Source organism: Haemaphysalis longicornis, unplaced genomic scaffold (assembly GCF_048455015.1).
Source record: "Haemaphysalis longicornis isolate Haplotype H1 unplaced genomic scaffold, Haemaphysalis longicornis Haplotype H1 scaffold_64, whole genome shotgun sequence".
Lineage (NCBI taxonomy): Eukaryota > Metazoa > Arthropoda > Arachnida > Ixodida > Ixodidae > Haemaphysalis > Haemaphysalis longicornis.
The window spans coordinates 1,145,336-1,159,761 of NW_027526415.1; the positions used below are offsets into that span (position 1 = coordinate 1,145,336).

At 48.3% G+C, this 14,426-nt stretch overlaps 1 protein-coding gene across 1 annotated transcript in view; it reads right to left on the reverse strand.

The window, feature by feature from the left end:
- Positions 1-14,426, reverse strand: part of LOC144144182 (uncharacterized) — a 304,890-nt gene that overhangs the window by 63,282 nt on the left and 227,182 nt on the right. The window contains exon 2 of the mRNA XM_077675547.1: positions 5,250-5,427. Within this exon, the coding sequence (XP_077531673.1) occupies positions 5,250-5,427 (178 nt within the window). The remainder of the gene's footprint in view (positions 1-5,249; positions 5,428-14,426) is intronic.

A 14,426-nucleotide genomic window follows, 5' to 3' on the forward strand; every position in this document is an offset into this window, starting at 1 on the left:
TCGAAGCTAGAACACACTATATCGGTTAAGTGGAAGTTTTTTCAAATAAGAAAAGCATCGAGGTGATCACCATTTCTCGATAAAATTCAGAAATTTCCCCGCCACAACACCGCCGTGCTCTGCACTATGTCGGCGGCATCGCCCCCGAGTCCCTCGATAAAGCGGCAGTTCAGCCGAGACTCGCGCCAACGTACCCATCCCCCGCCCCCCCCTTTTTTTTCCCCAGGTCCTCAACCTTCCTTGATAGGCACAACGCCGTGTAAGCAGTTTCCGTGGTGGGCGCTTCAGGCTCCGATTTTAGCGATTATTCTCAACTATCAAGCCAACCCGGGTAGTACTCTCAAATTGGGGACGACCGTCGAGATTCTGAACACGTCTTGCGGACTAATAACAAGGCTGTTCTCGTGATTCTTGCGTAATTATAAAATCAGTCAATTTAAGTTTTTTTGCGGTGTCCGTGGAGTTCGTAATAAAGGTAGTCGGTTACCTCCGCTGCCTATTCAAGAAAACAAACAAATATTTCATTCGGATGTCGACAAAGATTGCGATAGAGCTGATCAAATTATTAAGGCTTGATGACAGATTGTCACCTATACAAAAAAAAAACAATTTTGGAACGAACCCAGGCGAAAATATGGTTATTCTACATTCAATTTGAAATTACAGTGTCTAGTGCTTCAGTTTTTCTCTTTTTTTACAATTCATACACGCAAAGCGCAATTAAGGGGCTCTGACGATTGACAGCCGCCGCTTATTGGCGTACATTTCTGTCTGAATAACACGGGCACCCTACCGCAACAAGTCCTGAAACGAAGAATTACAAAGCAATCGAAAGGCCACTCACACAAAAAAGAATAAAACTTGTAACATAAATCTGTACCTCCCGCAGAGAGAGAGAGAGATAGATAGAGAGAGAGAGAGAGAGAGAGAGAGAGAGAGAGAGAGAGAGAGAGAGAGAGAGAGAGAGAGAGAGAGAGAGAGAGAGAGAGAAGGAAGGAGGGAGGGAGGGAGGGAGGGAGGGAGGGAGGGAGGGAGGGAGGGAGGGAGGGAGAGGGTTGCTCGAGTTTTTGCGTCCAACACGCACGGCTTCTGCATGCGTTCTTCCCGGCCCGTTTATTGGTCCCCTAGTTTTCTCGCTTTCACACTGCAACTTGCAAAAACACTGAAAGACAAAAAGAAAAGAACGACACGGCAAGGCGCGTACGACAGGAGAAAAAGGCGATGCGCCATTTTGCCGTTCCGCTCAGCGAACAACTCGAGCGAAAAGCTGGATTGGAATCCGAGCGTAAAACTGTCGCCGAACAGCGAACGAAAACAACGAAAAAAAAAAAACGAAAAAAAATACGCGCAGAATTTTTTCCCGCGGTTTTTCCACTAACAATTCTTTTTTTCTTATTTCTCTGCCCTACCTCTACATTTATTTTTCTTACTTTGCCGTCCTACGTATATACAGGGTACACAACTCGCTGTTGTCGGCCGCTTTATTTGCCTTTTTTTTCTCTCTCTCTCTCCGTCGGCACTTTTGGTCTTCGGAAGCTTTCGCCGGTTGTCGCCCGAGAATGATTTCCATCTCCCGCTATATTCTCCTGGCCCTGTCTGTTTGCCCTGCCATCCGCGGAAGCCTTGAGTTCCGGCGGGGCGGGGAAGCGGTCCAAATCGCATTTTGACGCATCACGGAAGAAAGTTAAACGGCCAGATTTGGACGATATTGCTCCTCTGACGGGCGCGAGCTGCCAAGGCAATCGAAAGACAAAAGGCGACTCCCTGACGTCGGTGGTGGGGCTGAAAGGACATGCTACGTGCGAGAGCGCATAGCTGACAGATAAAAAAAAAGTGCTTTATACGCTTCAAACGCCATGAGGCTTGCCAACTGGTTGAATCTTGGATTAAAACGGGAGCGTTAGCCGAATTCGTTCCGTCCCCAAAGTATCGATCTAAGCAAACCTTTTTGGACCAATCATCAATGCAAATCACCCCTTCCCCCTTTTCTTTTCGCTTTCTCATTCACATCACGCGCGCTTCACGCCGCCAGATTGACTGAATAAATGTTTACCGTGCCTTGGGGTGTAGCTCAGGGCGTTATTTAAGGATTTGGGCGGGATAGGCAAGACGGAGCCACCCCGAAAGGCCCCTCCCTCACTGTCGGCACGTGAAGCATGAAACGAACGGACAGCCGTTAATTTATTTTGACCCGCAGTACTCCTCGGCTAGTTTCTTTAATGTTCTGCTTTTGTCAACGCGCACGTTCCCAGCTGTCTTTTTCTAATGTAACTCCACTTCCGTGAGCTGCGGAAAAAAAAAAAAAAAAGGTTTTACAAATCAGTATTTCGCAGCACCCCCGCGAATTGACCGAAAGTTTAACTTCCCGTTTGCGTGTTAAAAAAGGTGGCAGGCACTGGGAAAAACGGGCTATTAATTATAGCGCAGCTGTTTGGCAAATCGTAATTTTTCGTGTCCGCAGTCAAAAACACCAAGCAAATGCCGCGCATACCACTCAGGGTGATTGGCCAAGATTGGCCAAAACGAGCATACCCATTAAGGAAATTGGCAAAAATTAGCAAAAAAAAAAAAAAAAAAAGAAGAACTCCAGCTTTCGCCGTAATTGTGGCAACACTTTCCGGAACGAGAAAGACACGTCATAGCATACGCTCCTCCAAGGTGATGCCCACTGATTATGACTTCAAAAAAAAAAAAAAAAATGAAGGAAGCTAACACTTATAGCAATAATGATGCAGTAAATGTCGTTGCGGCAGCGGAGAAGAAGCAAATGGGCGGCAATCGTGTACTTAAATCGTCGTGATGGTCGTGAAGGTTTATTACAGCTTCGCTACTTTCAGGTCTTACGCGTTGGTGCGAACTTCCTTCATTTTTTCGATAGCCAACGAACTTCGGCAATTGCTATTCCCATCGCGTTCCAAGCAACAGCCCCAAGCATCCACAAACACTCACACTTACGCGTTCCCGCGATCAGGCTACTCAACGGAATCCCAACGAGCGACGCGAGAGTTAAACCCGCGGTGACCGCTCTCTGCGGCTCCTCCCGGGTCTGCGTAGCAGAGAAAAAAAAAAAAAAAAAAGAAGGAAAAAAAAAACGATTGCGCGTCGCGTTGACGCGGCTGCCGCTTGGTATACGGAGATATGTCCGCGTCGTTTGCGGTTCGGCGTTTTATGACTGGGCCGTTGGTCAATCGATGGGCCCCGCACCGAAGCCGCTGACTGCAGCCTCTTCTTCGGCCGCACGTCGCGGCCCGGACGAGACGAAGGCCTGCCTTTTTCGCGTCGCCATCCGCATCGCCGCAAGAAATGGGGCGAATAAGGGAAAGAGAGGGCGGCGGACCTCACACAGTGGCCGGGGAAAGTGGTACATCAAGCGCCAAGAAGAAAGAGATCCCCTCCCCTCCCCACCCCTCACCCGAACATTGCTATTTTCTTAAGCTGGAATACGATGGGAAAGTGGACGCGTAGGAAGAGGCCTCCCTCCATCGTAAACTCGCCTGCCTCGGACGTCTAGAGAGCTATTACGGCTCCGATCCGGGAGACGCTATAGAAAACAGGGCCAAAAAATAGGACGTAGAGCGCAACAACCGAAGAAAGAAAGAGTACGAAGCCTCGCCGAGACGTGGCCCGTTCCCTTCCTCTAATCCATTATTTCCCGGCCTCCACTGGCAACTTGCCAACTCCTCCCTCCTAATACACGCCCGGCGTACAAGACGTTATTGATCGCGCCGGGTGATATGCAAGGATTCCGTGTTCCTTCCGCTGCCCCCGTTATCTCGTGCAGGCGCTGCCCTCCGAGAGAAAGCGAAGGCACTCCGACCTTCTCCCCTCACCCTCGTCCCCCCCCCCCACAGACCCAAATCCTACGCACTCGTGCTTGTTCAGTAAAGTTCCCCGGGGCCGCTCTCTTCTCACAGCACGCACGTCCCGGCGCGATTCAGCTGTACAGCTGCGTCGGTCCATTCGGCCGTAGCACACGGCTTTTCTCCGTGCGTCGACTGGGTTGCTACCCCGAAAGCTAAGCGGCATTCACCGAGATTTCATCGAGAAATTGATGTCGAGGCGCGGCGAAGGGCAGTCCACGCAGAGACAGAGTTCACCTGCAGGGCCACTAGCATGCAGGATAGAACCCTCGCATGCAGCCCCTGAAATTTACGGACTGGAACGGTGACAACTCGGAATTGCAATAGGGATTTCAGGATGAATGGGTTGGTACAGTCAGCACGCCCAGAGCCGTTTATGCATCTTCGCGTTGCCAGTGGCTTATATGGGCTGTCTTCCCGAGGTATTAACGCGTGCGACCAGCTGGGTAAATAAATAAATGATGCGTTATGCAGCAGCATTAAAACCACGGGTAGAACGAAACGTTTTCCCTAAATTGAGTTTTTGACACTGTACACATTGAGTTGACGATGACGGAAGGAAGAAGAAAAAGGCTTCGTATTCGTTGTGCGGCCTGAGGTGGCCTGGAGAACGCTCTGGAGTCTAGGCCTGGCAAAGTTGTACATAAAATGAGAGAGAGAGAGAGAGAGAGAGAGAGAGAGAGAGAGAGAGAGAGAGAGAGAGAGAGAGAGAGAGAGAGAGAGAGAGAGAGAGAGAGAGAGAGAGAGAGAGAGAGAGAGAGAGAGAGAGAGAGAGAGAGAGAGAGATGTTCTGTGCAATATAAACAGTAGAAAAAAGAGAGGGGATGTATAGCTCGATTGGTCGAACGTCAGGCGCATAACCCAAGGATTCGGGTTACATACGACCGGAGCACGCACGCTTCTCTTTCTCTACGCTTGTGCATTAGTTGTAACGACGTAACCTACCACTTTTCTTGTAGCCCGTAATAAACAACTTGAAACATAAAACTAACATTTTTCATTTGTATACTTCCCAATCTGCATAAGAACAATCTCCTTCGCTTTGTCTTTGTCGGCGTTCTTCTGTGGCGGTCCTACTCAAGTTCAGGGCGCTTATTCCGCGCATACTGCAAGCGCCGTTCCCATTTTCTTTAATTGCAACGCTAGAAAGCTATTAGAAAGGTTGACAGTCAGCATTCGCATCTCCATCCTCGAATTTCTTAACATCCCAAAATTTTGTTTTCAGCGTTTGTATGCGATATATTTTTAAAAAGCACCTCGACAACTTCGCGGGCCTCAACTATGTTTCGGTATGTGTCTTTCGCCCGGATAGGACATATGAAAATCCCACCAACCAATAGGAGCACTGTGAACCATTCACAGACGCGGAACACCAAATGCCAAACTCACCAGCAGGCCTCCTTGAGGTCTTTCGGGTCCGACGCGTTTAATGGCTTTTCGGCGACGTGCTTCTTGAAGACATTGCTGCACAGCTGGGTTTCCTGAATGGCCGTCTCCACGAAGCACTTTGACGCGGCCGGTGTGGGCACCGCCTTCGCATCTTGCACAAGCGTCACTAGCGAGCACGCTGGAAAAAAAAGAAGAAGAAAAAAGAGAAGAAAGATATTTAAGCCCGTTTTTGGGAATAAATAAAACGCAGAAAGAGTTAACAGAGTGAGCATATAGGTTGTGGAGGTGCACAAAGGCGCGAAAGCACAGAGTAAACAAACAAAGAAACAAGACCGCGCACGAACTTGCCCACTAACCCTCCCACACAAACACCAACGCCCCCCGCACGCACACACACGCACGCACGCGCGCACACACACACGCACACGTTTGTGTGCGTTGTAAATATATATCATTAATAAACCTACCACTGCACCCTTATTACGCCTTCTTCCACATCTGTATAACACACCCACTAGCAGGAAAAAAAAAAAATCCCGGGCCATCTCCACTAACGTAAAACGTGGGGAGGGGCGAAGCATGCAGTGTATAAATGTATTCCTGGCACCTTGGCGTTTTTGCCAACGGAGATGAAACCGTTGGGGGGTGCAGGTATACAGCTTTGCTGTAAAAGTCTCTTGTCTTCGAAGCATGAAGCTCTCTAACGCAAGGCGTAAACGATTGTCACGGTTTTTTAGTACCGTTACTACATGAGACGACGATGACGACGATGACGACGACGACGACAGGAGACGCCAACAGCCCCAGCCCCTAAAAGATTCATCCGGCCCCTTTGCATCGGGCTTGCTCCGCTGTTAGTTTATGGAGCCAAATCTGGAAAAGGAATTCGATGTGTACGGTGGAGACAGAAGGCGACCACTCCCGAGGGTTAGTAGTGGCACTATCATGTCGTAAGACAAGAACGGCACCGGAAGTTGCCGCTGTGCCTTATCACCGTAACCGGATGTTTCTCCGCGCGGCGCAAGTAGGGCGTTACTGGGAATATTTTGAACATGGCGTGAGCCGTTCCCGTGAGTTTTTGGACTTAATATGCTTATAAACGACTCCAGTGACGACAAACAAACTGCGTGAGACAAGGCAGACGATATCACGCATTCACAGCAAACCCCTTTCAAAACGCGCGCACACTGACGTGACGGGTCCGGCGCTTTGGCGGAGTGATACACTACATGCGGTGGTGCCGTTCTTGAGTTGTAACCGAGTATAGGAGCAGGATTGAAAGTTGGGGTTCAGGGCCCAGAATTGGCGGCTACAATACGAAGCACGTTGGTCTGAGGCAGGGCTAATGATCGGTGTAGATCGCGTTTTTTTTTTTTAGTGCGAGTCCTAGCCTTGTGAAAGCTAACAGCACTTCAACACTATCAGGGATGCCTTCACGGACGGCAATCAAACCGACTACCTCGCGTAAAGCGGTACAGTGTATTAGCAGAATTGTTAGTTTCGGGGTTTGATCTTTTTTTTGTTTTTAAATCTGGGGTTAAAAATTGGGTGCTATTTTTTTAATGATAATCGGGGAGAAATCTGGTTATTGTTTGTAAAACCGTTCTAAAATACTTTTTTTTTCGGGTTAAATCTACAGATGTACTATATAAGTAATACGCAGTTTATTTTATCATTAGGTATCACGAGCTTCTTCTTAACTCTGACGCGTTAAAACTAATGTTTGTTTCAAGATGGTAATCGGGGGGATATATCAGGGTTTTCTAGCAAATACTCTCCGAAATTTGGTGTTTCTCGGTAAATCGATCAGTAACGGTGACAGTAAAGAGCACTGATAACTGAACAAATGAATCATTTTATTCACAAAATCCTGGTCATCTTTTTTTTTTTTACACATCCTTGTTTACGTACGTTATCGTCTGCATGCGCAACATTTAAATTCGCTGTTTATTCGCGATCTGTCCGATCTTTGAACGTATCATCTCAGCTGGGAGAAAGTCATCTCGACACCGCAGCTTCCATTAGCTTGGCACAACAACGTCACTGCAGCATTTAACAGCCTAGGGTAAGCGAGCGGTTGAGTCATGCCAATATCCAGTGAGTTCGACAGCTGTGTTTTTTCGGGGCTTGCTTCCAGCAAGTAAAGGCTGAGAACGGCGGACGGGCAACAGTCCGCGATCGTGCACATCGCTACTTTGAAAAAGGTCCATTCGGGGAGAAATCCGGTTCCACCCGATTTTCCGGAAACGTGTTCGGGGTGCAACAATCGGATAAAATCAAGTTTTACCCCAAAACGAACAACCCTATGTATTAGTCGTTAAGCGACACGGGCGTGTTCGAAAGGTGTGGTGGATGAGGTTCATGATACGCATACGCGTGTAGAGCCAAGTCCTTCAGGTCTGTTTATTTGTCTGTGAGCATATCTGAGTTTAACACAGCAAGATTAAGGTTTGAAAAATTCTGTATATCTATATGTACCGGCGACAGGAGTAGACACATATTATGAACGCACATAGGTCTGCAACATGACGACGAAGACGTGTTGCAATTATAGTGACAAGTGTCCCTTCAAGCAAGCGCGTTCAAAACTGAAGCGGCGTGTACCGCGTCCGCAGAGAAACACACGCACGCAGAATGAGCGTGGCATTTGATTAGCTTCTTGCCTTTCTGTGTTTACTTTTTTTTTTTTTTGCGGAGTTTCTAATGGCATCTACATCGTTATACGTTTTCTGTGGCCAAACAATGCACAAGCAGCCCGCACAGTGTCGCCTGTAAAGCGTGCTTTCCTGTTAGAAAGCTGCGTAGGTTCGAGAAGCCCACAAGCTGACTTTAAGGAGACGCGGGAAGTAGACGAAACCTATAAATTTCCTCAAATTTACAGACAAGTATGCAACAAACGACAAGTATGCGGTAGTTTCATTTCAGCAGGCGTGCGGCTCAACCCTTGCATTCGGGCATTACCACGGGTCCTTGTAGTGGTACACGCGCAGAGATTACAAGTGTGTATGCGAGGGGACGGCGGTCACATTCTGTGGTGCTATCGCACTAGAGACAGCTTATTTGCCACATCACGTGAGTAAACTTTTCGTGCAATGTTTCTTTGTGCCTTCTATATTTCTCTAACAAACATTAGCCACAGATGCTGACAGCAACATTGCTCCCACTCTTAGCAAACGACAAGCTGCTCTTTGTAAACGACAGGAAACGTAAGGCTGCTTTCATCTCAAGGTTAACACTTTTTCACATTTTTGCAAATTTTCTGTGACATTCCCGAGACGAAAGTACTTGCTGTATAAACTTCGTCTATAGGGTACGCTCGCTCTGAGGTGTGTGTTTCAAAAGAGGATAGTTGTGGGTCGATCGGTAGAGTTTATATTCCAGACCTGTGCTAAATACGATGCGATGCGGTCGCGTGGCCGACCTGTCCTGCAAGACGCAACGTCCCCAGCGCGCTTCACTTCGCCAAAGACTTGACACGAGGACGTGAGGAAAAGGCGAGGGCCTCAAAATAAGGTTCAAAAGCACGTGAGCGGTTTAGGGCGCTTATAAAATCGACTAAAGAGTAGATTAAAACCGCTTAGCGTAAAATATTAGCGAAGCGATGACCGCGTTCGCTTAATGTGAAGGGACGGGGGAAATCACTATAAAAAGGCGGGGTCTCCGGTACGCCATTTCTAGCAGCAGATAACGGCCAAGATGTTTGGCTTGATCGTTCATGGAAGGGGGAAGTGAAAACGTAGGGGTGGATAGAGAGGTGATGAGAACATAATTTGATAGACGATAGTCGTTAGCGCATATTACGAGGGGCGCTGCTTACGGTCACTGCCTCCCGGTTCCAGGCACTTGAAGGAAGGTTCCGCTATCAGAAAAGCGGCCGCTTCCAAACCAAGGCGGCAACGAAAAGGGCCACAATCTTGGTGGTAATTGACGATATGTCATACGGCTTAGAGGCCCGAAGCTTGATTTATTTCTCTAACCCAGCACCCTCCCCCTCCCCACCCCCTTCCCCAACCTTCTGATTTTTTTGGAACAGTGGTTTTAGTTTCGTAGTCGTGTGATTCGACCAAGGCGAACAAGTACGTGCTTTACTTCAGGGAATTTCAGTTTAGGAGATGTCCCCTAAGTACATGTTTTACTTCAGGACACGGTTTCCTTTCAAGACGTAAGCTTATGCAAGTCAGAACAGCGCACTATTTTCGTGACTGAATTAAATTATTACTCCGGACTTAAATTGTCCAAGCAAAATACGAGACGGCGCTATACATACAAACGCTGTTTTCATACAATCCATGTACTCCCGCTACAAACTAGCTCCTTTACGTTTCTTAGTACACCACACGGCCTTTCACGAAGTAAACGTATGCAAGTCAGAACAGCTTACTATTTTCGTGACTGAATTAATACTCCGGACTTGGATTGTCGAAGCAAAACACGAGACGACGCTACCATACAAGCGCTGTTGTCATACAATCCATGTACGCCTGCTACAAACTCGCCCCTTTAAGTTTCTTAGTACACCACACGGCACACAGGCGGAGCTTGTGAGCGAAGTACGTGAAAAAAATACTCTCCCACATCCGCGGGTTTATTCACGAACACAATATCCAGTTAGTCTGTGTGAGTGGAAAGAAGAAATTTTCACACCTGGGGCGGTATTCTCGAGTTTTCTCCCTTTTGCGTTTCCTTCAAAAGTGTCCCTTTTGGCGAGCCCTGATTGGCTAAAAGCAAACAACCGGAAGTGACGTAACGCAAGCGCAACAAACCTACTGCCAACGCCCACTGCTTAACCTGCAGTACGTCACGATGAAAGGGACTCAAATGGGACGTTTTCAAAAGGGACAGTTACGAGAATACCGCCCCTGGACTCAATTAACCTTTGATTTCCCGATTTCCTTTAAGCCAACCCGCGCAATTACTGCGCACTAATTTACACTACCGACCATGACTTAAACTTCCGCATGCCGAACTACCTGTGCAACCATGACGATGGCGTTCTGCGTCGCATGGGAGTAGGCACGGCCTACGCAACACTGTTTCTTTGCAGGCTCCACCATAGAACCCTCCAGTAAGAGCATCTCTGGGACAAGGTGCCTCCAGGATCACCCGAAGGAATCCTATTCCTCGGGGAAACCCCTCCGCCTGCATCCACGCGCACATCGGGTAAGGTATTTAGCCATCGTTGATTTCACCAGCTGATTAGAAGATTCTCTCTCAGGCGCAATTTTCCTTTGTAAGTCCACTGCGCATCAATATGCGTATCTCGTGAGAGAAAATAGTTCGGCAAGACCTACAGCACTACAACAACGATTCATGAAGCCTGCGCCGGTCTCTGTTGGGCGGCGAGCAGCCACCAAGGACCAGGGCATCCCGTACTAGCGGACGCTCCCCACCGGACCGGCGCCCGCTCACCAGCCGGCACCATTGAGCCCGAAATTAAACTACAACCACTGCTGCTCCCCTGCGACGTTTGCGTTGATGCAAAACGTAATGGCCTCACCAAGAGATAGGTCAGCACACACAGTCACGTCACCGATGACGTCCACTTCGGCCGAATACCCGATCACTCAACAATCATTCGGTTTGCAAGCTCAGAACGTCCGGGCGTGCTGGAGTAAATCACTAGGTGACGAACCCACCGTGCTGGAGCACAGGCCACAGCTATAGGAATGCTATTAGCGCGCGCCCAATAATAAACGTCCGCAATAAACCAAGCAAAAATATGCTGCTCGCTGAAAACGAGTTCTCTGCAGAAGAAAAAAAACAGGGCCGCAGACTTAAGCACAAATAGAGCGCAAATTAAAGATCAGCGCATGACGAGTTCGCAGACAAAAAGCTCCCCAAGGTACGAGAGACAACGGGGAAAGATTTTAAAAAATACATATACACGGCGAGAATAGGCGGAGGGGCAAAGCAGCCCATAAATAGCCTACATCGGGGCGCTCGCCTAAAGTTTCCGGATGTTTCGGTATTGATGGCAACCCCGCACGCGAGCCTATAAGGCGAGATGAAGCTCGGCGGACGATGGCTGCAGCGGTGGCAGCCGCGATTTCTTAGGACGAACGCGAACGGACGAGCTCAGCTCGGCTGTCAACACCTACCGTATACGTGGCGGAAGCAAGAGCGCTGCATTCACGCAAGAAGGACGTTTACAGCAAAACACAATTTAAATGGCAGCACAGCAAAACCTGTTCGTACGTAGTTCGAAACCGAGCATAGCGAGGCAGGCGCGTCGACGACTAGCTAGTGAAGCTTGTGAAGTGATTGCGGCGTCACTTGTGAAGGCTGCGGCGTCACTTCCCAAGCTAGTGAAACTTGTGAAGTGACGCCGCAGGTGAGAGGGGGGAGGAAAAGAGAGGGGGAAAGGGGCGAGGAATTCTGCAGCACTGCGGCTCTGATTGCTGTTTAAAGCGTAAAATGTTGGCGCTGTCTACGTTTTTACAGTATACGGCTATCCCCCCCTTTTTTTAACTGCTGTGGTTGGATAAGGCTATGTTCACACTACCGGCGCAAAAGCTGTGTCGTGATCTATGGACGTAAAAAAACGGCATGTCACGCCGTTAGGTTGGCTGAGACGTGAAATGACGTCATTCTTTAAAGTTATTACGACAGTTGTGGTAACAGCCTGAACCCGGCCTAAGCCGTAGGTTACGTTGTTTGTTGAAATCGTCGGCCAGCTTCTCCGCCGCCCCGTGCGCACACACTATTTTAACTGTTGCTTCTCAGGAAATAATTTTTGGTTCGCTCGAGCCCAAACAGCACCAAGCGCTTCGTTTCTGGAAAGCTTATCCTGAGTCGCTTAAAAAAAGGCCGCAAAAAAAAAATACAGTTGAGAAAGGCTGTACGTCAGTAGAAATACATAAGAAAAATAAGCGGCTACCTCAAACATTCTGCAAAATTTCAGAGAATTATCCACCAATGCGTAGCATTCTTATGTCGCCTATCTTGAGCGTGAGTTTTTTCCAGCCAAATTTTTTTTTTTTTCTAAATCCTGTCCGACCAATTACGCACTCTCCAATTACGCTATTATAACGATTACAGGTGAAACTTTCGCGAAATCTTCAATATTGAGGAAATGCCATGCGTCATATACGTTTTGCCACTTTCCATACTTTTGTAAATATTTTTATTATTTTTTATTTTTCAAAATTTTCGTTCGACCAATTATCTCCATTTACGTTATTCCGGATACGTTACGTTAAAGTTAGATGGGCGGATGAGATCAAGAAGTTTACAGGGACAAACTGGTCACAGTTGGCACAGGACCGGGGTAATTGGAGAATAATGGGAGAGGCCTTTGCCCTGCAGTGGGCGTAGATAGGCTGGCGATGATGATGATGATGATGACGACGACGACGTTATTCCAAAGATTACATTTGAAACATAAGGAACCAAAGCGGGAAACTACTTCGAAACAGCGGGCTCAGCCAGTTGACTTGACCACCGCGCACACAAGATGTATATGCGACGTCGAAACAGCAAGACTTGATGTGGTGATGGCAGAAGCACAATGAGAAGTTAGGGACAACACATAAATGTAGAATTGCTTGGTATCAGGCGAGTAGGTTCACGCGGACTGAAATATTCAGTTTGAACGCCCGTGTGTTCTTTTCTACCGGTTCGTGGTTTTTACGATCAAGGTAAAATTTGCAGTTGAAAAACAATTATTCGGGCCAGGGCTGTAATATTTTGCAAAATATTCATCCGAATAAAGCTTACTAAATGTTTCAGGCTGTTATTCGCCGCTGAAATGAATTATGTATGCACAACGTAAGCAATAACATGTAAATAGCCAGTCAGCCTCTCTCCCATGAGACATAGTCACGGGATAAATGACGCCTTTTATAAAACCGCGTTTCGTTACCAAAAAATGGCAGCATCTCCACTCCGTGGATGACGGCTAGGGTGCGGAGTACGGGGACTCGAAATGACATCCAAGTTGCGCCCCGAGCGATATCCGATTTGCACCCCGACCGTCATTCGATTTGAGCCGTGAGTTGCACCTTGATTTTTCCCTAAATCGCTTGATGGTGGTGTGCGCACGGATGGACACGGACGGAAATTGGGAGGTCCTAATGTACTCCGCACCGTTACAGGCAAGGGAGTAAGCCGTTTGACATTCGGGTACTGACTCACGGTCGTAGCCCAGTGGGTAAGACGACTGACACTAACTCTGCCTTGTCTACCAGACACAGGCTCGAATCCTGCCGGCACCTGTGTGATTTTTTGCGATTTTTAATACTATGCGCACGGACGCGGACGGACATTGTGAGGTCCTAAGGTGTTCCGCACCTAAAAAGCGCGTTATTCGAAACCCTCCAGAGCCCTATTTTTACTCGCACTGCTCTGCAACTTACGAAAGTTTACCAATATGTCAGGTTATACTCTTGCACACTGCAGGAAGACAAGTAAAGTATGTAACTACCCAGAGCAATAGCGTTCAAATTAAGGCAGAGTTTATATTTCGCCCCCAAATAGAGTAACAAGAGTACCGAGTTGACGATACCTCTATGTTCGTAAATGCATAGCCTTCTGGGCAGGGTAAAACGCGCAAAGTGCCCTGTCACGTTTTGCGGTCGGCTAGAGAATTGTACCTGCCGTCAGAGCCCTCATATACAGAACTCTGATGTCAGCTCGCACCGCCTGTTATGGCCAGAAGGCACGTCATAACACGCAAGTAGTAGCATCAACCGTTTCTGTACGAACGAAGCATAAACAAGGACTAAAACGCATGGCGCGGCGGTAGACTCGCTGAACTGAACTCAAATGTTCCGTCACGCTTGTGCCCAATTCACGCACAGTCCTTCAGAAACGAACGATTCCGCCCGCCCAATCGAACAAGCGCAGGCACGCGCGCCAAAATGGGCCGAACCATTGATCCAATTTCAAACAAGTTCGTGCGCTCGACGAAGGCCTCGCCTTTGAGGTCAAAACAAACTACCGCGGTAACGAGCGATCGAATCCGCTGCTTGGTTCAGCCCGGGCTTGTTGGGAAGAAGAGGGTTGTAAACGGCGGGGGGAGGCGGCCGAAAGGCCAACCTCATTGCGGTCGGTCGAAACCACGACGCAGATGTTTCACCCACACAACATGCGAGCACTGGCCGACCCGACGGCCGAAATTCGAGTCGGGGAAGCGAGCCTGGCGGCAAAGCTGATTTAGAAACATCGCAGCTAGCATGC